The sequence below is a fragment of the Halyomorpha halys genome, unplaced genomic scaffold, assembly GCF_000696795.3.
Source record: "Halyomorpha halys isolate HHAL.00 unplaced genomic scaffold, Hhal_1.1 Scaffold1175.1, whole genome shotgun sequence".
Taxonomy (NCBI): Eukaryota; Metazoa; Arthropoda; class Insecta; order Hemiptera; family Pentatomidae; genus Halyomorpha; species Halyomorpha halys.
In genome coordinates this window covers 228,786-251,528 of record NW_027115251.1, presented here as the reverse complement: position 1 = coordinate 251,528, position 22,743 = coordinate 228,786, and the positions used below count along the sequence as shown (strand labels likewise).

At 35.0% G+C, this 22,743-nt stretch overlaps 1 protein-coding gene across 1 annotated transcript in view; it reads left to right on the top strand.

Annotated features, from left to right (window-relative positions):
• LOC106688677 (probable Rho GTPase-activating protein CG5521) overlaps positions 1-22,743 on the top strand; it is a gene marked incomplete at its 5' end in the record, with an annotated part of 237,137 nt that overhangs the window by 4,749 nt on the left and 209,645 nt on the right. Inside the window, 4 exon segments of the mRNA XM_067052337.1 lie at positions 5,624-5,795; positions 11,934-12,100; positions 15,194-15,309; positions 15,518-15,659. Of these exon segments, the coding sequence (XP_066908438.1) occupies positions 5,624-5,795; positions 11,934-12,100; positions 15,194-15,309; positions 15,518-15,659 (597 nt within the window).

Genomic DNA, 22,743 nt, shown 5'->3' with positions numbered 1-22,743 from the left:
GCCACTGGAGCATATTTAGCAATTTTTTTTAGTTATTAACCACATTTTAATTAAGTGCTACAAGTTAAATTATTACTAAATGTAAATTTAGTTATTAGGTGAAGAAATTTAACTACTAACCCACAAGAGATGTTTCCCAGCATTTATTTTTCACTAGTATTGAACTTAAATAGTGCTTTTAATTATATAGATTAACTGAATATTTTGTGCCTGGTGGGATGTGATCCAAATCAAAATGTTTTCATAAGTCATTGCAATCATTTAGTTCAATGGAACCATACAAAGATGGTGAAAATAGGTATAGTAAGTATACTGCCGACTTGCTGAGGCCTTTTCAGAAAGATAAAAAATGATCATAAAAAAAAAAAAGAAAAGAAAAAAAAAATTGAAGACGGCTTATATGAAACATACATAAGAGGCACATACATTTCTCTCTGATTTAAACCTTTATTTATAGTTAAAATATTGAAAGTAAAATACACGAATCATGTCAACTGTTAAAAATTAATCACCTTTTAAATTTTCTACTTTTTTTGTATTTGTTTCCTTTTTTTAGTTACAAAAATATGTAGTTAATCAGTATTTAAATATTCTGTTTGTCCTCCTTGTGAAGTACATGTGAAAGAAGAACCCCTAAATTACCTAGCTGATTGGCCAATCAATGGAATGATCTAATAAATATATTTTTGAACTAAATTTTTTTGAGTTGTTAAAAAAGTTTTTATTTTTATATGATTTTATTTTCTTATAAAGAAAAATGTTAATTTAGAATTAATAATGATTTTATAAGTGGTTTTAAAAAGATTTTAATTAAAACTGTAAAACAACAGATTATCTTTAATAATGGCCAAGTTGGCTGAAATCATGGTGATGTGGAAAAAATTAATAAAAAGGTTGAGACAAAAGGTTCTACTTTATTACAATTAATAAATATAACCTGACTCAGACAATAAATCAATACATATAATTAATAATTGGGAAAATAAAAATAAAACTTATTGTTCTTTGTATTTTTTTGTTTATACATATAACATATGTATTTCGAATTCAAAAGCAACATTACTTTCCAGGTGCACGTTGTAGAAAAATATGTAAACTGATCGTCAGTGAACAAGACTTTTTATCTACAAAAGTGACCATGTAAAATAGGAATTTAGTTTTTGTATGATCTCCCTCTGTTGGCTGACCGTTAAAGTACTAACTCCTATTTCTTGATACAAAAAACTTACTCATGTAAAAGTGCCTTTATGGATTTATGTTGATAAGGGATCATATTTATAGGCATAGGAATATATTATGATCCTGAAAAGACAGTTTTTTTAAGCAGTTTTGAATTTTTTCTGTATTCAGATTCATTTTAAACCTAATTGATACATGTATAAACTCCCCTTACATAAGGGGGTAGGGAACAGTAATGTATATTCCCTTAAATATTGCTGTAGGGTAATAAAAGACATATATCCCTCATTTTCATTAACTCCCTTGGTCTTTAAGATTTTAAATCTTAAAAGGTATTGAAAAGCAGTCTCCAAGGGATGATAGTTTATAGACTACAGTTGTTTTTGACTTTACATTCTTTATGGGTCATTCTGCTATCAATGATTCAAATCAATATTAAAGTGTATAATGAATCTGTTAAACCTGAAATCATTTTTCGTATTTTGCTGTGTTTTCCTTGTTGAACAAAGATTGTCTTATTCTTTCGTTGGTTTGATGGTGTCTTGGGAGATTTCATCTTCATAGTCATCTATAACTGCTATCTATAACCATTGCAGGCATTCTTACATGATTTTATCATACGGTCCATGGAAATACTATTTTTCTTTAATGTGTTTCCTTTTCCTCCTTTCTCATTTTGGTTTTAAAGTGGCAATAGCAAAATTATATTCCTTGTAGAACATGATAGAGAGAGAAAAACCCTTTATTAAAAATGTTGTGCTTCCCAACTTCATTGGGTTGCCTCATACACAGCATACATATGACTAGTAAAGCACAATTTTTTTTTAATCCTATTAATATAAATAGTCACAGCATAAGTTTGTAAATTGTCACATTATTTTGAATTATGTACTACAATTATACATATTTTTTTTTCCTTTTTATTATTTATTATTTCTACCCTTACACATTTTAATTTTTTTTTTAGCTTTTTATTGTTCTTTAAATTTGTTTAATTTTACTATTATTTCAATTCTAAATTCCAGGATTATCCTTTCTACCATTTTTGACATTTTCTTGATATCAACACATGGAGTTCCTCCATGAAGCTCCTTGTTGTGCTTGGAATAGTTCCACAAGCTCCAAACCAGAGGCCCCTCACGTTGAAGTCTCTTTCCCCAAAGCTCTCATGGAGCTTTTCCTTAAGGAAAGGGATACATTTATTATAAATTTCCTTATATTCTCTATCTACTCCATTTGCCTGGTTAAGGTCATTACTTTCATATCTCACTGTGGGATTCAGAATGAATGCTGACTTGTCTTGGAGAAAGCAACAATATCAGCATATTGTGTGGATCCCTCCATATCTATGCAGTAGACCTCGTCGAAGCAGGCAAAAAAATCCCTTACTCCGAGGAGCTTTATCAACTCATGCTTTACCCTGTGGTGTCGGCGTAGAGGGAGTTGCTGAGGGCATTTTCCCAGCACATGTGCTGGTGTTTCAGGCTCTCTGTTGCATTTATGACAAAGGAATCCAACTTCTCTGACCTGTCCACAGACACCTGGGACTCCATGCAGGGGTGCATAATTGATATTTAGTTTCAGGGCATTGGACCATTCAGAACCCATTAGAATCTGCTTGTCATAGATAAATTTATTTGCTTTTGGGGACTGCTTGAAATGGCGTACTCCAATACCCTGCCACCTGCAATTGGCACATTTCTCAAACGCATTCTCATGTAGCAGCTGCTATAGAGCCCTCACACTCCAATGTCCCTATTCAATGCCCAAGCTATCTGCACATTCAGCAATTTCGGGTGAATAATCAAACGTGGACTGGAACAGGGCATCAGGTACATTGGATAGTTGCTGAGCAATGTACCAGTGTTGTTAAGAAGCCTCCCATTGGCAGCGGATTAAACCTAATCCTCAATATTTCCTCGAAGAAAACAACATCACCATGGAGGTGTAAAAGGAAGTCCAATAATAGCCTTGACACTCCTGCGAATCATGGTGTTGATGCCCTCTAGTATCGATGGACGTAGCTTTGTGAGGGGAGCAGTTTGGAGAGGGTAAGTGAGACCCGGGAACACATATTGATTGACAATGCTCAGGCTTAAGCAAGCAAGAGGCGACTAGCTTATTTAGATTTTCTTTCAACATTCAAAACAAGAATATGCATCCTAAATATCTGATGGTCTCAGCTTTTTCAATTGTCTGGATGGTATCCCATTCTTAAGGGAGAGCCTCGTTGTCTCCAGCTCTCCTTTATTCATAACGATCCTCACACTTTTTTGAGGATTTAAAGCGAAACCAATATCCTTAAATATCCTATGAATGCTGTCAATAATTCTTTCCGCAGCACGTTTGTCGCACTAGAGGTTCTCTACTTAGCACTTTGATTTGGCTTGTAGAGTGGGCACCTGTGTTTATTCTAATACTGATCTTAGAGAGGAAAGCTGAAATCCTGTGTTGAAGATCCGGCGACACACCCCTCGTTTCTAATGAGCTCACGATATGGTTATAGCCAACATTGTCAAATGCACCTACAACATTGAGAAACACCACTGCACAGTTGCCTTTTTTATTTTGTGCATCTTTTAAAATGGCATTAATGATTCTTGCCTTAACATGTGTCCCCGGAAGGCCCTTTATAACATCCTTCTGATTGAGTGGAAGGTGACCTGTTTTCATAGTTGATGATCCAGAACCTTCTCTATAATTCGGCGCACTATCGAATATATTGTGATAGGCCTCCAGGAGAATATGTTATTAATATCACCTTTGGCTTTATATATTAATATTGTTCGCCACTGTCAAAGTTCTGGTACATAAGCCACCTTCAACATTATCTCCATAGTAGTTTTTATGATCTGGGCTATATCGAAATATTGTAACATGCTGATCAGAACGTCATCAGGCCCTGGCAATGTGTCTAATGATGTTGACTTTATTGCTATTTTGATTGTATCAACTTCTATTGTGTTTAGATTTGACATCGGGGCCTATTTCTCATATTCTGCATGCTCACAGAGATTTTTACTCTCAAAGAGGTTTTTATAGTGGCCCTCAATTTCAGTCAACTTTAAAGGACATTGCTTGGGAGCGTTGGCATTCATAATGGTTTGCACTACCTTTTTTCTTTTGTTATATTATTGGTATTGTGCAACCTCATATTGATATTGCTCTTTCTGACTGCTCTGGTCTGCTTTATTGGTCCTCTGTTGATTTGATACTTTTCCAGCACCCTTATCTGCCATGCTAGTTTTATTCTTTTTTCTCATTTTGTTAAATTTGTCAGCAGAGTGCTTGGGGCCTGGTAGTTCAGAATTGATAGTCTTTAGAAATCTAAGGAACTTATTACGGTCTCATCAAAATCCGCAGTATTCGTTTCATTTTGTCCTAAGAGGTTCTTAAAAATAGTAATGTCCTCTTTTATTTGAGACATTTTGTTCTCTCCTTTCTTATGACCTATAGCATTTTTAACTATTCCCCTAAGCGTACTATTGTTAGCCGGATGCTTTTTTGCAATATGGTTCCAAGTCCTCTACCCCCCCCTTGAAAGAAAGCCCTCAGATAGTACATATCTCATTATCAGGGTGTGCCTCTGTGACTCTCTCTTGGGCTTTTGGCAATCTGAGGAAAACATCATTTATTGAAACTGTATTCCCCAATACTATCCCTTTTTCATCGGGCCATTCCACTTTGACAAAATCCTTTTTGCCGCCCTCCACAGTCACCACAGACATCACCGAGTCAACAACGGCCTCTTGAACAGGTCCTCCAGTGTGTTCTGGTACTATTACCATATTACTTAAATTTACCTTGATAAACATAAACACTATTGTCAGAATTTAATATATGGAGAGACAGATATTAAATTATTCAATGAATTTGAAGAAACTAAAGAAAAATCAAAGCTTGTGTAGTGTTAAATATCACAAGAATTGGTATGAAATGAGCCTTATAAAACTTTCCTATCTTCTAGAACCTGAAATAATAAAAAGATCCTGAAAAAAAAAAACGTTAAAAAAAGCAGATTTCAAAATTTTCAAGAATTAAAAACATGCAGCTATTGATAGCAATCTGGTTGTAGCAATGAAAGCCAGTGATAACATTTGGTTAATTGTGACTGAGATTCTTCATTGACACTACTGGAACCTATTAAAATTAATTCAATCTTATAGCTTCCCTAATTATTGGCTTAGTAGTTTGAATTGATTTAATGGGTGACAGTAGTGTTAATGAACATTTGGAGCTCAAATATAAAAATCACCAAAATGGCCTGGCACTGGATATTTTCTCTTGATAACGATGATATATTTATAAACTAAATTTTTGTTATCCTATTTTTGTGTTATCATGATGATGATTAATAATTTTATTTAAGTTTTGCTTTAGAGCAATGTTGAAACATGTAATGGCTTTCTTCTCATGAAAGGTTTTTTTTTCCTAAAATTTTCAGTTCACAAGGCTCATAGAGAAGAATTAGAAGCTGTCCTTAATGTTCTGGACAAAATACTGATTCTTCTTCCTGAATTATTATCAAAACGTTGGCAGTGTCATAGCTTAACTAGAATCTTGACAAAATTACTTCACCCAGGGAATTCACATAAGCTTCGCAGAGAAGCAATCAGGTTAGCATCTTTACCTATTTTACTTATTTTTTGTATAACATAAATAATGCTTACTTTATTTCAACCCACCATTATATTTTTTAATTAAATTTTAAACTTTTAATAGACATGGCAGTTTACATTACCATGTCATTTTGTCCATTTTAACACCATTTTAAAAAAATAATTATCCTTTAATGTACAGTAGACTATCTAATCTGACACCTTCTCCCTAGTCTAAAGCATATTTTGGAACATGTTACTTTGGGCTGAGGATAGGAATTGACTAAATTTTATTTTAGTCTGTTAAACTTAACTGTTAGCCGAGGACACCATCAAATATCTTGGATGTACATTCTTGGGAGAGCTAGTATTTGGAGAAGAGGTGGTAACAAATCTAACTAATAACCTCCATAAATTGGTGAGCTCGTGCCTGCTCAAGCTCGAACAAAAGATCAACGTTGTCAACCAATACTTGTTCCCGGGCCTTGTTTACCCTCTCCAGACTGCTCCCCTTACAAAGATACGTCCTGCGATATTGGAGGGCATTGATACCAATATCCGCAGGAGTATCAAGGCCATCATTGGGCTCCCCGTTAACACCTCGTTGGCGATGCTGTACGCACCCAGGAGGTATCGAGGACTGGGTCTGATCCGCTGTCAATGGGAAGCTCCACTGCAGCATTGGTCCATTGCCCAACGACTGTTGAATGTTCCGGATGCCCTATTCCAGTCTCCATTCAATTACGAAGCCGAAATCGCAGCATGTGCCGATAGACTGGGGTGGATCAGGGCCACCAAAGTGTGAGAGCTCTACGGCAGTCGTTGCGTGAGAATGCTTTGAAGAATGGGCCAATTGTAGGTGGCAGGGTATTGGTGTTCACCATTTCAAAGAGACCCCAAAAGCGAATAGATATGTATGTGAGAAGCAGATACTCTCAGGGTCAGATTGGGTGGTGAACGCCCTGAAACGAAATATCAACTACGCATCCCTGCGTGGAGTCCCAGGAGCCAGTGGACAGCAAGGAGAAGCTGGGTCCCTCTGTCACAAATGCGACAGAGAGTCTGAAACACCAGCCCATGTGCTGGGAAAATGCCCCAACAACTCCCTCCTTATAACACGCTGGCACCACAGGGTCAAAGAAGAATTGATGAAGTTCCTTGAAAGAAAAGAGTTCACCTGCTTTGAGGAGGTTTATTGCGTTGACACCGATGAATCCATAAGGTAGCGGCACAGCTCTGGTCTTATATCCAACAGTAAGATTTGAAAGTAATGACCTCGAATGGGAAGGTGGAGTGGAAAGGGAAAAAAAGGAAATATATGAAAAATGCATCCCTCTCCTTAAGGAAAAATTCCGCGAGACCTTCGGAGAGAGAAAGTTCACCATGAGAGGCCTCTGGGTTGGATCTCGCGGAACAATACCAGATAGAACAAGGAGCTTCTTAGAAGGTCTAGGTGTTAGTATCAGGGATATTGCGATCTTGACGGAAAATATTATTTTGGACTCCCTGGGGATCATACATCATCACCTGCATGGAAATTAGCTCTAGATTATTCATTATTTTTCTATTTATTTATTTTAGTAGGTGGACCTGTTGATTGGTGTGTTTTAACTTATTTATTCATTAAATTATTTTATTATTATTATTTTTATTTATCTATCTTTTTTTATTACTTATGTATACAATCTAGTATTTCTTTTAAACAATTTTTTATTATATTTTCCTTTAAATCTATTTATTAGTTTTGTTTTGGTAAAATGTATTTACTTGTTTGTTTTACTGTAAACTGATCTACTGCTATGACTGGTATTTCTCTGGTTTGATTTCACATCGCTGTCTAATGGTTAATTTGTTTAGCGGGTCACTGGGGGGGATCTGAGAGAGGGAATTCGGGAGAGTGAATTTGTTGATAAAATGAAATAAAAATTGTGAAATCGAAGGGACGAGAAAGGGGAAGAAAAAAAGGAATAAATTGAAATATTTGTATTTAGTGTGTAGAATTGATTGTAAAGGAAAACTGTGAGAAAAAAAAAAAAAATGTTTTCTTTCTACTTTATTATCGTAATAAAGTAGTATCATGTTAAAATATGTAATTTATATATGTCCAATCATGGATTGATTAGTATGCTGTCTAATGTAGCAACCCGATGTATTTGGGCAGCATGAATGAATAAAGCATTTTTCTCTCTCTACCTTAACTGATATTTTAGTGTTAGCTGAAAGATTTTAACTGGTAAATACATTAAAGTACCTTATAATGCTCTTTTAAGCAGCCTAATTATGGAATATTTTCCAGGGGGAGGACCCCCTTTGTCCCAATTGATTCAATTTCCGGTGGACTATGTATAGTTCATTTTCTGGCTTAGTGGGCCATAGATCTATGGGTTGGAAACCACAAATCAAAGTAGCCAATACTATTCCAGTCCATATCATTTCTTGTTCAATTGAAATATACAGGCTAGCAGCCATTATATGATAGATCAGTAAGCTCCTTATGAGCTCCTACTCTATATAAGGTTTGTATATTCTATATTACAATTTTATTTGTTCATGTCGCTGGCATGAATCAATCCTATATTTTATGCTTCCTTAAGCGTTCATAATATTTTTTTATGATTCATGGGAACTCAGCAAATGAACTTTCTTCCTTTTTATCAGGTTTCAGACTGGCAGTAGCTGTTGTATAACTATTTTCATTCATGAAGTGTAAACTAACTTTGTGTTTTCTTCCTCGACCACACTACTCAACCAACTTTTTGATATTTAATTTTTATTGTAAATAACATATTGTTGACCACACATTTTCGTATTTCCTCCATTACCGAATAACATAATTAGTATATGCATTGATTTTTTACACATAACAATCATACTAAATGTAAAATATGCACTAACTTATTTAGAATAGTATCATATTTTCTATTTTTAAAGAATTAAGAATATAGGTTTAAACATGATTCAGTATGATAATGATATTAGAGATAAAATGATTATGGTAGGAAGATGGTCTTGGCCTATATGGCAGTAAAAAAAAAAGTACAAAATAACCAAATAAACTCTATATTAATAATAATAATAATAATGTAATTTGTCAATAATAATAATAAAAAGTATGAGTGAAATAGTGTCATATTTTACCAAAGATATAAGCATGTCATTTGGACTTGATAAATGCATAGTGCTGCATGTAAACAAGGGAAAGGTGATCAATGCCCAGGACCTGCTGATGAATGAAGACGAGAACATCAGGGAACTAGAAGCCAAAGAACAATATAAGTATTTAGGTATACAGCAGCACCTCAAAATAGCTCGAAAGGATGTGAAACAAGAGCTAATAACAATTTTGAAAATGAGACTACGAAAAGTATTGAAGACTCAACTATCTGGAAAACGGAAAATCAAGACCATCAATGCTTGGGTCATACCAGTGCTAAGCTACAGCTTTGGTATATTACAGTGGTCAAATACCAGCCTACTAGAAATAGATCGTCTTGTGAGAACAACTCTCACGCAAGAGCGGGTCCACCATCCAATATCATCCAAACCCAGACTTTATTTATCCAGGAAAGAAGGAGGACGAGGGCTCATAAATATTGAAGAAGCGTGCCGCAAGCAGGATTTATCCCTACGTCAATATTTCCATTCAAAAACCACTAGTGTTTATCAGGCAATTGTTATAATGGATTATGGTCTGACTGCACTGAACCTGAGCAAAGCGGATGAACCGAACATTGTTTCAGAAAAAGAACGACTGGCAGAATGGAAGAGCAAGTCTCTGGATAGGAGATTCTATAGCCAACTGAATGAAGCTTCCATAGACAAAGAAAGATCAGTTGAATGGTTAAAAGCTGGAAGCCTATTCTCCGATACAGAGGGGTTTGTGGTTGCCATTCAGGATCAGGTGATTGCCACCAAATCATATAGAAAACATGTTCTAAAAGACACAACAGCACCGGATGAGTGTCGATTATGCTCAATGACGCTGGAATCAATCCAACATATCACGGGTGGATGTGGAGTGTTGGCTGGTACTGAATATTTACAAAGGCACAACAATGTGGCCAAAATTTTGCATCAGGGCATGGCAATGAAGTACAAGTTAATTGCTGATAAGAGCTCATACTACAAGTACCACCCAAATAGACTCCTCCAAAAAGGTCCTCTCAAGCTCTATTGGGATGAATCAATAATTACAGACCATATAGTAAGCCATAATAAACCAGATATCCTCCTTATAGATCTAAGAAGAAAGAAAGTGGAAGTTATCGATGTCCTAATCCCAAACAATAATAATATATGCTCTACTGTGGGAGAAAAACTAAGGAAATATCAATAATTGGCAATTGAATTGAAGGAACTGTATCACTTGGAGAGTGTTACCACTACTCCAATAATTATATTCACCAATGGTCTCATACTAAAATCCACAGTGGCAGGCGTGAATGGTTTGGGAGTGCCTATTGATGTACTAAGAGAGGCTCAACAGTCAATTCTCTTAGACACAGCACATACAGTGGAAAAGGTTTTAAATATTTGAAAACAAAAAATAAATAAATAAACAAAATATGAAGGTGGTTGGACTTCTAGGTTCCCCTCCTCAGATACTCAACCTCCAATAGCAAGAAAAAACCAAAAAAATAATAATAATGAAGGCCTAACGAACCCGGAGGTTCGATGCTGATACCACCAAATGCTCTCTGCATACATCCTTCCAGTGATGCCCTTCCAATCCCAATGCAACTAAATCAGTTAAATGCAATCCTCACATTTATGTTTCGGTCTACCCCTCGGACGGTTACCCATCGGTTTAGTGTTTATTAACATTTTAAGATCCGCTCATTACTAAGCCCTACAACCTTATATGCCTATCTTGTACGCCACAATGATATAATTTGAATTATATTTACCGTGTGTAGGTCCCTTAATTCAGCATTGTTTAATCTTCTAAATTCTCCCATTAATTCATCCTTTTTCGGTCCAAATATTTTGTATACTACTTTATTTTCGAAAACCTTGCCTTATGCACGAAAAAGTGCTGTTCGTCCTTTAGTGTAAGAGGCCACATCTTGCATCCATAAAGAACATTGGGAAGGATAATAGTTTGTAAATTCTAATTTTTAAGTTTTTAGATAGAAGGCGCGAGTTAAGCAGTTTCAAATTGGAAAATAACAAGCATTTCCTGCCTTCAACCTAGCTTTTATTTCCTCATCAATTTTGTTTTTTCTAGTTACCGTAGAACCTAAATAAAGCTATCTACCTGTTCAAACGTATTTCCTCCTATATCTATATCACCGAAAAAAACTATATATTAGTAACCAAAATACAGGGCAGGGCTAAATGAGAACAAGATACAAATAATGTAAGATATGATAAAACTATAGAGTAGACATAGGAAGTTGTAATAAAGATGCTATATATTAAAAAAAATGATATAAAAAAGAAAAAATGTAGTTCACAAAAGATTATCAACATATATGAATAGAATATAAACTGAGAATAAGTAAAATAAAGAGTGGTAGAATTGCAGATGTATTTTTTGAGCAAAGAATAATGAAATTATTACAACTTAAAAATAGTTTTTCACCCTCAACCTTTCCTTCTTAAAATTGATCAATATTTTTTACTACTTCTATATATCATTATTTCATTATTCTTTACTCAAATTATACATTTGCTATTCTACCACTCTTTATTTTATTTGTTCTCAGTTAATATTCTATTCATATATGCTAATAATTTTTTGTTAACTACATTTTGCTTTTTATAGCATCTTTACTACAACTTCCTATGTATGCTCTATAGTTTTATAATATCTTACATTGTTTGTCTCTTAATCTCATTTAACGATGATGAAGCCCTGCAAAGTGGGGCGAAATTTCGATTACTAAAAAATATTTTTTTTGCTATTTTTGTATCTTTTTGACTGCCACATCTTCCTACAATCATTACATTCTGTCAACTAACAACCTTCTGGTAAAATAATTTTTTTGTAAGGTCATGGCTCCTAACCACTGTTGGTTTACTGTTTTATAAATTCCGTGAATGGTAATTTTCCTAATGATATTTTAATTTTTGAAGTAGAAGCTAATTTTCTTGTTCAAATTATGTTTAGTGGATTAAAAGATAATTTTTTTAAATATTTCTTTATTTTTTTAGATATTTTCTTATATGGTACCAGATTTTAGGAGAGAATAGCCCTGATGAAGTTCATGCATTGTTTGCGACTCTTGTTCCTGGGTTTTTCAGCCCTTTCCCTGAATACCAAGGATTAAATATTCTAAACCAATGTTCTTCTGCAACTATTTTTCATGATACTCAACATGGTATGTTAATTTTTTTAGTTTCCTTTGTGAAGTGTGTTATATGATTAAAAAATGGATTAAGTGGTCTATAACATTGACAATATTCTTTTACTTGAAATTTAAAGATACATCTGTTTCTTTGAGACCACAATATTCAGTCTGTTCAGCAACTATAATGTACATATATGTATGTTAAAATACTATTGGAAGATTCTAGTCTGATAGCCTCCTGTCTCTACACCACCAAAAAACAATTCACAAGTCAATGTTTCACAAAGTCAGGCATCATTAGTACATAAAATCACAAATATTACATGTATAAAGACAAAATACAGCGCATACCTCATCAATCATTCAGAAAGACTATTCAACCACAGATAGCTAAACACTCCAAGAAATCCAAACACATATTCATTGGTTGTGTGTTTAGATGTCTTGGAGGGATGAGCTGTCTCTGGCTGATGTTTCTTTTTGGACTGTTGTAAGATGTGCTGTGTCTTCATGCATGTGATATTATTCTTTTCTGTACTAATGATAGAGGTGGTTTAGGGACTTAGGGCTTTGTTTTTAGAATTTTCCAATTGTATTGTAACTATTATTTTGTATCTTTTATTGGGTTTTTGCTCGTTTTTACTGATGAATATGTGTTAGTAGGCCTACTGAAAAAACGAATGTTAAATTTAGTGGTTTTTATGGAACATTCTTGAATTAATTGTTCCATTCTCTGAAAACAGTTCTTTCCTTTTCCTTCCAATTCTAATATACGCATATTAGGTTGATACCTTATAGTGCTCGTAGAAGGTATTGGATGTTTATTTGATATCTCTTCATCTTTCTCTTAATGTATTATTACAAAACCCTTTTTGATCCTTGGTGACTAATTTTTAGAAATGAATCGTTACTCTGTTGATTCAAATGGGGTCTTTAAAATTCCTATTACTCAAATAATAGAACCCAATCATTTAGATAACTAATATAACAAGCATTTGTTAAATGTAGTATAACACTTGTCTTATATATGCTATGAGTCTCTGTAACTTCGATTTTGATAGATTATTATGGAAACTCCTAGTGCAACTTCCTCCAAGTTAGCCTTCCTTAGCTTTCAGTATTCCAGGATAAAATCTTTATCCCTAAATATTGTAAATCATCTATTTTCTACTTATTTACAACATCTACAACATTCTTCATCCTCTAGGGATTGGTTTGGCTGTTTTTTACTTCAGTACTAATATGTAAACTAACAAGGTATTAGAGTTCATGGATCCCCAAGTTCAGTGTTTAACTTGAAGCTTATTCCCTATTGTTTTATAGTATAATTATAAAGGATGTAAATCTGACCTAGAGCATGATTCATCCTGTTCTAATTCAAAATTTGTGTGGCCCCTTATGATATTTTCATAGTGAGGATCTATCCTTCTAAACAAACTGTTGCACAATATCTTATAAATTACCGGAAGAAATAATATAACTCTGTGGTTTAATAGAGGTGAAAGTTTATTTAATATGTTAATTTAACAATCCCACCTGTTAAATATATCTCTATATTTATCTAACAGAGATATTAGCTATATTTTATGCAACCATATTTTCAGAAATTATCAGCTGTGATCAGGAGCTGGTATTGCTATCTAATTAGTTAGTCAGCCACGCTTCAAGGTTTTATCTCTTCTGAGGTGACCTCCATACTGGTGAGGGTGTGTAAATAAGCTCTGAAATTTTCATTTGTCTTAAGATATTAAAACTCGTAGGTTTCCCAGGTCAGAAAAGAATTATAGGTAATGAGAAAGCTTATCAGCTGGCTAGAAAAGGTGTTAAGTTTCTTTAATTGGAGCTAGAACCTTTAATTGGTATCTCTTGATGTCACCAGTGTAATGAGGTTCATGACTGAACTTGGTGAAGTGCAAAAGAGGAATAGAGGGAATATGTTGGCCTCAGACAATCAATGCAATTTCTTAAATAAAAAAAAGTGTTCTAGAACTAAGTGGTTGCTATTTCAAAGGAGAAATGAACTTATCATTGGAATACTTACAGGTTATTGTGGACTTAAAATTCACCAGTACCAGAACCAGTAATATGACTCTGTAACAGTTATATAAAAAAATGAATTGATTCTTTTCTCAGTATATCACAGACTAAACCAGTTTTTCAGATATTTAGAATCATTCCTTTTTTCCATATTTACTGGATTAACTCAGCAACATAATAAATGTTTGTGTGTATCTATATAGATATATATTTCTTTTTTTACTTCTTTGTTAGTTCAAATCAATCAAGTATCCAAGTTGACCATATGAAGAATTATTTTTAGTCTCTCTGGATATTTTAATACTTTAGTGCATTATCTTCCCTCCCACAGCTGTACTGCCTTTCATCTTTCACTTCTGGCAAGGCTCGTATTAATTTACATAAAGGATTGCGACATGAATTCTTTTGCTGGCAAATAATGAAAAAATCTTGTTCTGATCCCTCATAGGTTCCTTAGATCCACTGGTGTTGATATATCCCACATGCCTACTGTTTATGACTAATTTGCACAGAATTTGTGTCCACGTCTAACAGGTTATGAGGTGGGAGATATGGATGCAGCTCATTTAAGGGTTTGTATAGCTTTGCAAGTGCCATCTATAGACAAGTAGGAATCAGTCAGAATATCCATTATTAATTGGTATATGCAGTGGTAAATGAGGCTTATTCCAATAGGGGGCAGTGTATAAATTTTAAAAAAAATTATAAATGCTTATAAGTTTTATCTTTTGTTTTATTTAAGTTTATTGGAATGCTATGAATTAATAGTTTCTCCATAAGACTGTAATCATGTCATTGTAATAGAACTATTATTACATTTACTGGATATATTTTTATTCAATAGAGTTGTAAATTTCAATAAATAAATGGAATAAAATTTTATTATACTGTAATTGAAATTCCTCAATACCAGATTTCCTTGTCTTTCAAGCAAGTTGAGTGATCTGGATATGTCTATTAAAGATGATGAGCTCTTATCTCAAAATGTTTATATTAAGTTTTATTTATACACTTTTCCTATCAATTAATGTTATTAATTTTATTTTAGTACCATCTAGTGTCTTGTATTATTCATGTGATTTCTAGGTCCTATTTGCTCTTTTGAAATTCAACCAGTTTATCCATCTCCTAGTGGTGAAAAACTACCTGATGACCCTACTCGCTATTTTTTGGAAGCATTACTTGAATTTATGGTTACTCAAGTGAGCATTGTTTATTACATAGTATTTTTTCTATTTCTAATGTGATATTATATTTAATTGCAATTTTTTAAAAGTAATTTGTACTAAAGCACTCTATTGAGCAATATTTATTCAATTAAACATTTACTATTGTTACTGTAGTGATTTTTACTACCTTTTACTTAGTTTATTTAGTTTTTTCTACTACCATTAAACCTCTAAATTCTAGGTTTCAAGAATTGAATGGAGGGATAAATTCTACAAACAGCATAGATGTTTCAACTTTTTGTTTGAAAGATTCAAAGAATATTATCTTCCTCACATATTTCCTAGTTTTTCTAAGAACACCAATTTGTTTAAACCTTATTTAGGTTAGTAAAATTAATTAATGTTACATTAATCTAAGAGTGGATTTGACGTATTGTTAATTTTATTGTTTCCGTCTATTTTTGGCTTATTACCTTCTCTCTTTCTTAGAATAGGCAGTTTTGTTAACTGATGAGAATAATATAATATATTGGTTTCATAGTTCCTGAAATTGACAATAGGGATTTTATAATCTGAATCAAGTTTTCTGTAAGTTGTATTTTTCCTCTAATTTACCTGAAATTCTCTTGAAAAAATACATACTTACATCATTCATTGATTTTGTAATTTTATTTGTTCATTAGTAGTAAATTTTCAAAGGTGTATATTTTCAATCTGCTTTATTCTTGATTAATTTATATTTATTTTTATTTGACCAATTTTTATTTAAGAAAGTGGAGCATTCATATAATACTCATTATTGCTGTTAAAAAAATAAACTGTATTGTTTATAACAAATATTTTTCTTGTTTATGCATATTATCTTTATTTTTATTTTCTATTTGATATTATAAATAAATATTATGAAAAGATGTTTTCTCATTAGATTTTTTCATAATTATAACTTATAGAATTGATTTATTTCCTTGTAAAAAAATTGATTTTAAAAATAATTAATTGGAATTTGATTATTTATTTTTAAAAGGTTCCTAATAAAACCGTTACATTTTTTTTAATTTTTAGAAGAGAGAGATAATTGATGCTTTTTATTTTTGTATTTTGTGGAAATTAAATCTTTCCATGAAATAAACCACTGAGGTGATTTTAATTTTTTTTTTTACTTCCAGATTTTCATAGTTTGTTTTTTTCATGATGAAAGCCAATGAATTTAGTTTGAAAACATTATTTGGTTGGTTTAAAAAAAAAAAAGTTTGTTACAAAGAATTTCTACTTCCGTGAACCTATTGATATTTTCTATTTATTAACATCCAGATATAAATTCATCCAACCTAAGTGATAAATTATTTGGGCAATTTTGCTTAAACCTGGCAGGAACAAAAAACCACCAGTCTCTGTAACCTAGCTTAGCGAGGGTTGAGCAATATTGAATTTGTAAAATAATATTAGTAGACTGATGGTTGTTCTTGCAAGCACGTACAGATTATTATTTCTGGTTTATCTGTTTTCAGTATTTTTTCTCCTTGACCATAATTTTGAAAGTTACCAAGTCAAACTCCAATAAAATATAGTTCCTACATATAATATAACATTATTATAATTTGTAATATAATAATTATCTTTTTTTTGCTTGTTTATTATATTATTATCTTTTTTATTTTAATTTTTTTTTCTGTATTACTTTTATTTTTATTTATAAGTTTTTCAATTTTCATCAAATGAAAAGAATTTAAAAAGACTTATTTTATTTGCTTCTGATATAACCAAGTTTCTTTCATCTTGAAAATAATCTGTATTATTTGTACTTGGTATTAAATCCTCAAAATGTTTATAAATTTAAAAATGTATGTTTTTGTTTATATTCCTTATAGTTGATTTATTAGGACAAAATTATATATACTGATGAATTTCAATAACATTAATTTTTTGAATGTGTTCATTCATAGTGAATCCAGTCAAATATGTTTTATTGTATATTTCGCAAACATAGTGAGAAAATTTCTGTATACCCAGTAATAAATTTGCTACCAAAGCAAAAATGAACTGTATAGTTTATAATTGACAATACACCGAATTAACAGCATTAAAGAGCATGCATTACTGCAAACAGTGTTGGAGTTACCAGTTGAGAAGGGTGTGATGGGAGATCCAGTGGTTCGATCGCATTCATCTGTTTTTGGAACCATCTAAGTTTGGTGTCTTAGCTATTGCATCTTTCAGTAATAAAGATAGTTAATTTTATTAATAACCCCCCTTCCTAGTGCTACTACTCCTATTCTCTTTAGTATGCTTCTTATTACATTTGAAATATTTTGCTATTTTATTTGATGTGGCTTCAATATTTCACTAGTGTTGGAGTTCCATGGTAAGATTCAACCACCTTTGGGAGCACCTCCCTAGCTCGTCTCATAGGTGTTCTGTAGGACTGAGGTCAGTATCCCTTGTTGATCACTATAGGGTGTGATTACATCAGAACCTGTCCGGGTCTTACTTCAGGTATCCCAAGTGTATGTTGAATTTTTATTTAAAATTAGTACTGCTTTGGAACGAGAATTGCAAGGCCAGACCTATCACAGGTATGACCCACAAAATTCTCGTACTTAGGCGAAGTTACGGCAGCGGGGCAACCCGATCGGCTTTCTATATACAGCACGTTGTGGTGCTTGGCGCTACAAAACGTACACATAAACTCCAAAGGGCCCTTTGAAGTGTGGTGACCCGACCTCAGGCAGTTCCGGCTCAGACCAGATGACTTGATAAGGTTGGTAAGCTCCTGAGGGGTCAAAGCCAGAAATTGGTCGCGCCGCCCATCACAATGGGGACAAGACTTCTTGCCGGGAGAGATGGATTTCCCGTGCCAGGAAGTGCTGGGTGACTGGCGACGCCCCGATTTACCCAATTGCCTAGGTGGTGACACGGGCCCTCGTACCGACCTTGCTGGCTAGCAAGGAGACCCTTTCCTTTACCGGCAGGCCTATCTCGTGGAGTGTCGGAACGAGGCTGCATATCAAGTTCATGAGACAGCTTACATGCCATTAATCTCTGTCTCACGAACGCTATCACCTCATCGACGGTGGGGAACTTGGTGCTAGCATGGGCAAGCTCGAAGTGCTGTCTGGTGATGGGGTCCAAAGCTCGGAGAGCTAATGTGGACAAGATGACATCCAATTCGTCCTCCAGAGCCAAAGCCCGAAACGACTCGACCTCCTCACCTATCTCATGCGTATTGCGTATTTCGCGTGTTGTCTGCTAGCCGTGGAGTATTTGTGATTTAAGATCCTTTGCAGGCTTCTTGATGCGAGAACGCATGGATTATCATACTGCTAATGAGTGTTGAAGCAAAGTGAAACAAACCTGTCCCGAAATCGCGTCGCCATCGAATTCGGAATCTGGATGTTGGGCCATTGGGAGGGGTGGTCAGAGTGGCAAATCCCGGTTTGGCCTCTTGAGCTGCGGAACTACTTTGATCCCTAATCTTTCTGAATGGTTACTCTGCCTCCTTATATAAACTCTTTTGTTTTCCTCTATAATAGTAAAAATAAAAATTTAATTTGTATATAATTTTTATACATGTACTTCCACATTTATAACATATATTTACCTATTGTAAAATTAGATAAGAGATTAGATGCTTTTTGTCAGCTTACCCATTTGCTTATTTATATTACTGACTGAGGAGATCAGCTGATCGAATGTATATAAAGAGATGTACCAAACTCAATAAAGTCAGTATTTTACAGCAGTCCAAGCATGTCCGATCTTATTCCTTCTTCTCTTTTTTTAAGCTTTGCTTTTGCAGATACTTAAGTGGTGCCAAAACCCGGGAGCTTTAGATACCAGAGTAATTTTTGTTTTCAAGAAGAATTTTTGTTCTTGTTTTGAATTTCGTCTCCTTGCATTTTATAAAACTATGTCGAGTAACGGAATCGTGAGAACAGCAGTTCTGAACCTGGAGTGTCGGAACCAGAATAACAAACCTCAAGCTGCAATCAACCAATTTTTATCTGCAGAGAACCTACCTCCAGAAGAAATTCAGCCACTACCAGAAGTCTCTTTGGCGCAAGTTCATGCCACAAAGCTAGAATGGATTAAGGTTCGTATGGCAACCGCCCAGGACCTGAGGAAGGAAGTGGTGACTTAGAAAAATTCACTGGAGAGACTGGAGAATTAAATCACTTTTTAAAGGGAGGTGGACCAACTAATAGGCCAAATTGAAGCGAAGTCTATCCAAAATCTACTAGATAACAAAGATGCGGAGGGATTAAAAGCAGCAGTCATCTGCAGAGTAAAGAGGAGCATCCCCAATCAGGTTCAAGCAGATGAGGACACACCCTGGAGCATGATCAAGGCGAGATTGAAGAAGGCGTTTGGAGGAGGGTAGGCCTCAGAAGAGGATTCATGATGATTAGGGAGATGAAGAAACTGAGACAGTCAAATGGGTAGTATGCTGCGGAACTCCTGCCATGGTACAACAGAATCGCCAATAAACTCAGTGAGATGATGGAAACAATCCAGGTACAGGGTCAGATGCAATTCCTATCCAATGTACTGAAGATTCAGTTGGAAAAAGAGCTGGGGAAGAAGGAGGGAATGCAGAGAGATCGCTCCTTCATAGAGTGCATGGTGGAGCTAATTAACGCCAGCGCCAGAGAGGAAGAGCCCTGTATGGAAATAGAAGAAATCGGATGGACAAGAGTTGCTTACAATCCACAGAGGACTAATCCAGATCCATGGAGGAGAAATGAAGGACCTTGACATAATATGGTATCTCAACACACCAGGGCACCCAAAGAGTAGAGGAGGCATAGAGCGGCTTTATAATCGGCTCCTGCAGATAAAGGTTGGTTGACTGCAGCTACAGGTTGGTAATTTTGGTTCTGACCCTCCAGGTGCAGAACTGCTGCTCTCACGATTCTGTTACTGGCCAAATTTTGAGACGGGACCAGGGGAACCGATGGAAATAAATTTCCAGTGGAAACGGTGGAAAAGACGAGAGGACTATAGACCTATTGAGTCCTCTAGTGAAACCTTAGAAGTATCAAGAACAGAGGGAGAAGGAAGAGGAGGACGGAGCAATAAACCGCCAAACACTAGTTGGCGCCGAGTGAGTGAGGGAAGGAGATCAAGGCAAGAAAGTTGAGGAGGATGTCAGGAAAGGGGTGACCGCACATTAGAGATTTTCAATATCAAAGGAGAGATCAGCAGTCTGCCTATCATCAAGGTGAGCGGCGTGAGGTGCCTGGTGGACATGGGGAGCTCTGTAAAAGCTTATGTAAAAGAGAGGAGGTATTCACATGCACTTAGACAGCATATTTGGGAAGAGTTAGAGAATTTTAAAAAACAGGGTATCATCATAAATAGTACCTCCCCATTCAACAGCCCCCTATGGGCAGTGTGGAAGAAGGGCACACCGGGAGACAAGGGAGAAAATTATAGGATAGTAATTGATTACCGGGGCCTTAATGAGAACACGGTAGACGAGAGATACCCGATACCACGACTAGAAGATGTCTTAGATAGACTGGGTGGGGCAACGATCTTTAGTACTTTAGATCTGAAGGCCGGCTACCACCAAATCAAGATGCACCCATAGGATCAGCACAAGACAGCTTTTACTTTCAAAAGGGGGCATTTCGAATTTTACTAGGATGCCCTTCGGACTGAAGAATGCCCCCATCACGTTCCAACGATTGATGGACGAATTCTTATGGGGAATCGACGAGTCCATGTGCCAGGTATACATGGACGACCTGCTCATTTTTAGCAAAACGGAGGAATAACATGTTTCCCACTTGCCCAAGGTGTTCGAACAGATCTGGAAATTTGGGTTAAAGTTATCATGCGGAAAATCAATATTGGGGAGAAACCAGATAAATTATTTACGGCTCACAATATCGGAACAGAGAGTCAGGCCAGACGCAAATAAGGTAGAAGCAATCAGGAAAATGGCGATTCCAACAGATGTTAAGGGAATCAGGAGATTGTTGGGCGCTCTGAACTACTATAGACGATTTGTACCGGCAATGGCCAGGTATCTGGTACTCATCAGCAGGTGACGCCCGATATGGTGGAAAACATTAGGAAATGCATGGAGGTGCTTCAGAAGGAACCAGTGTTGGCATTCCCGGACTTTGAACGTACATTTATCATCACCATGAATGCAAGTGTGTACGCATTGGGGGCGGTACTGTGGCAGGATTGCGAGGGTAGAGAGCGACCAGTGGCGTACGCTAGCAGGGGGTTAACAGATGCAGAGACAAGGTACAGCGCATGAGAGTCCTCGGCTAGGGTCACCGATAGGGGAAATTCTGTTCGGACTTAGAGGGCGGAATTATAGAAACACGGTGATCGACGGAGAGGAGATCGTCGGTAATGGGATGGCACTGAGAAAAACTAGGGACAAGATAAGGGAGAGAATCGAAAAGGAGAAAGCCAAACGTGTGGCGCAACATAACAAGGGTATACGTGGCATTGTGGGGAAAATTGGTATAGGGACAGTGGTTTACCGTGGAGTGAGCTCTAACAGGGGTAAGGAGCTGCAAAGGTATGAAAGGCCATTCAGGGTGATTACAATTAGAGAGCATAATAGAGAGTATTAAAGAACCGAAAAAACGAAGGACGGTCCACATAGAACAACTCAAGTTCCCCATAATGAATAATCAATAGGATCTGGTGTTTTCTCACAAGTTTTATTAGTTTTTAAATTATTCAAGTGTTAATTTTAGTTAATGAAAAGTGTATTTTTTAGTTTTTGTGTATAGGTTAGTTTGTATTTAGTTTTTTTTGTGTTTTGTTGCAGTTGTTGATGTTCATAAATTGGTAGGAAGGAGTTAAGGTTGGACAAGGCCTGTATACAACTCTAATCCTAACTCCCCATGTAAATAAACCCCAATAATAAGGGTATTCATGATGTTGTGTTAAATGTAAAATGTTTTACCATGTTAAATGTTATAACTATAGGACTGTGAGCAGCCCTATTTGAAGTCATGTTAAACGTTAAATGCATAAGAGCTCCTAGCGGATTTTCTAAGCAACTTGTTTTATAAGCCTTTATGTTTATAACCTTTCCTTCCAGAGCCTCATGTTATTGTTTACTTCAAATTTGATTTAAGTTTCAGTTTTGATTTAAGCAATTTATTACAACATGCCTAGAGTGAGTGAAAAGTGGAATTTGTGTGAAAGTTTAGCTTATGAGTGTCTTATTGATCTTCAAACTTGTGAGGAAGAGAATGGAGATGAGCTAATTGACAATTGTGTTGAAAGTTTTTGAGTTTAGGTTGTTACTAATTTTCAATATTTTATTGTGCATATTTGAATAAAATTATTATGTTCAAAGAAAAATGATATCTAATAAAAGTTGTTATTATGTCTATTACCCACTTTTTTAGTATTTATAGTATTAATGAATCCATTATCCTCCTATCTTCAAACCTTATGTATTGTTTAAGAATAAAATCACTTATTTTCAGT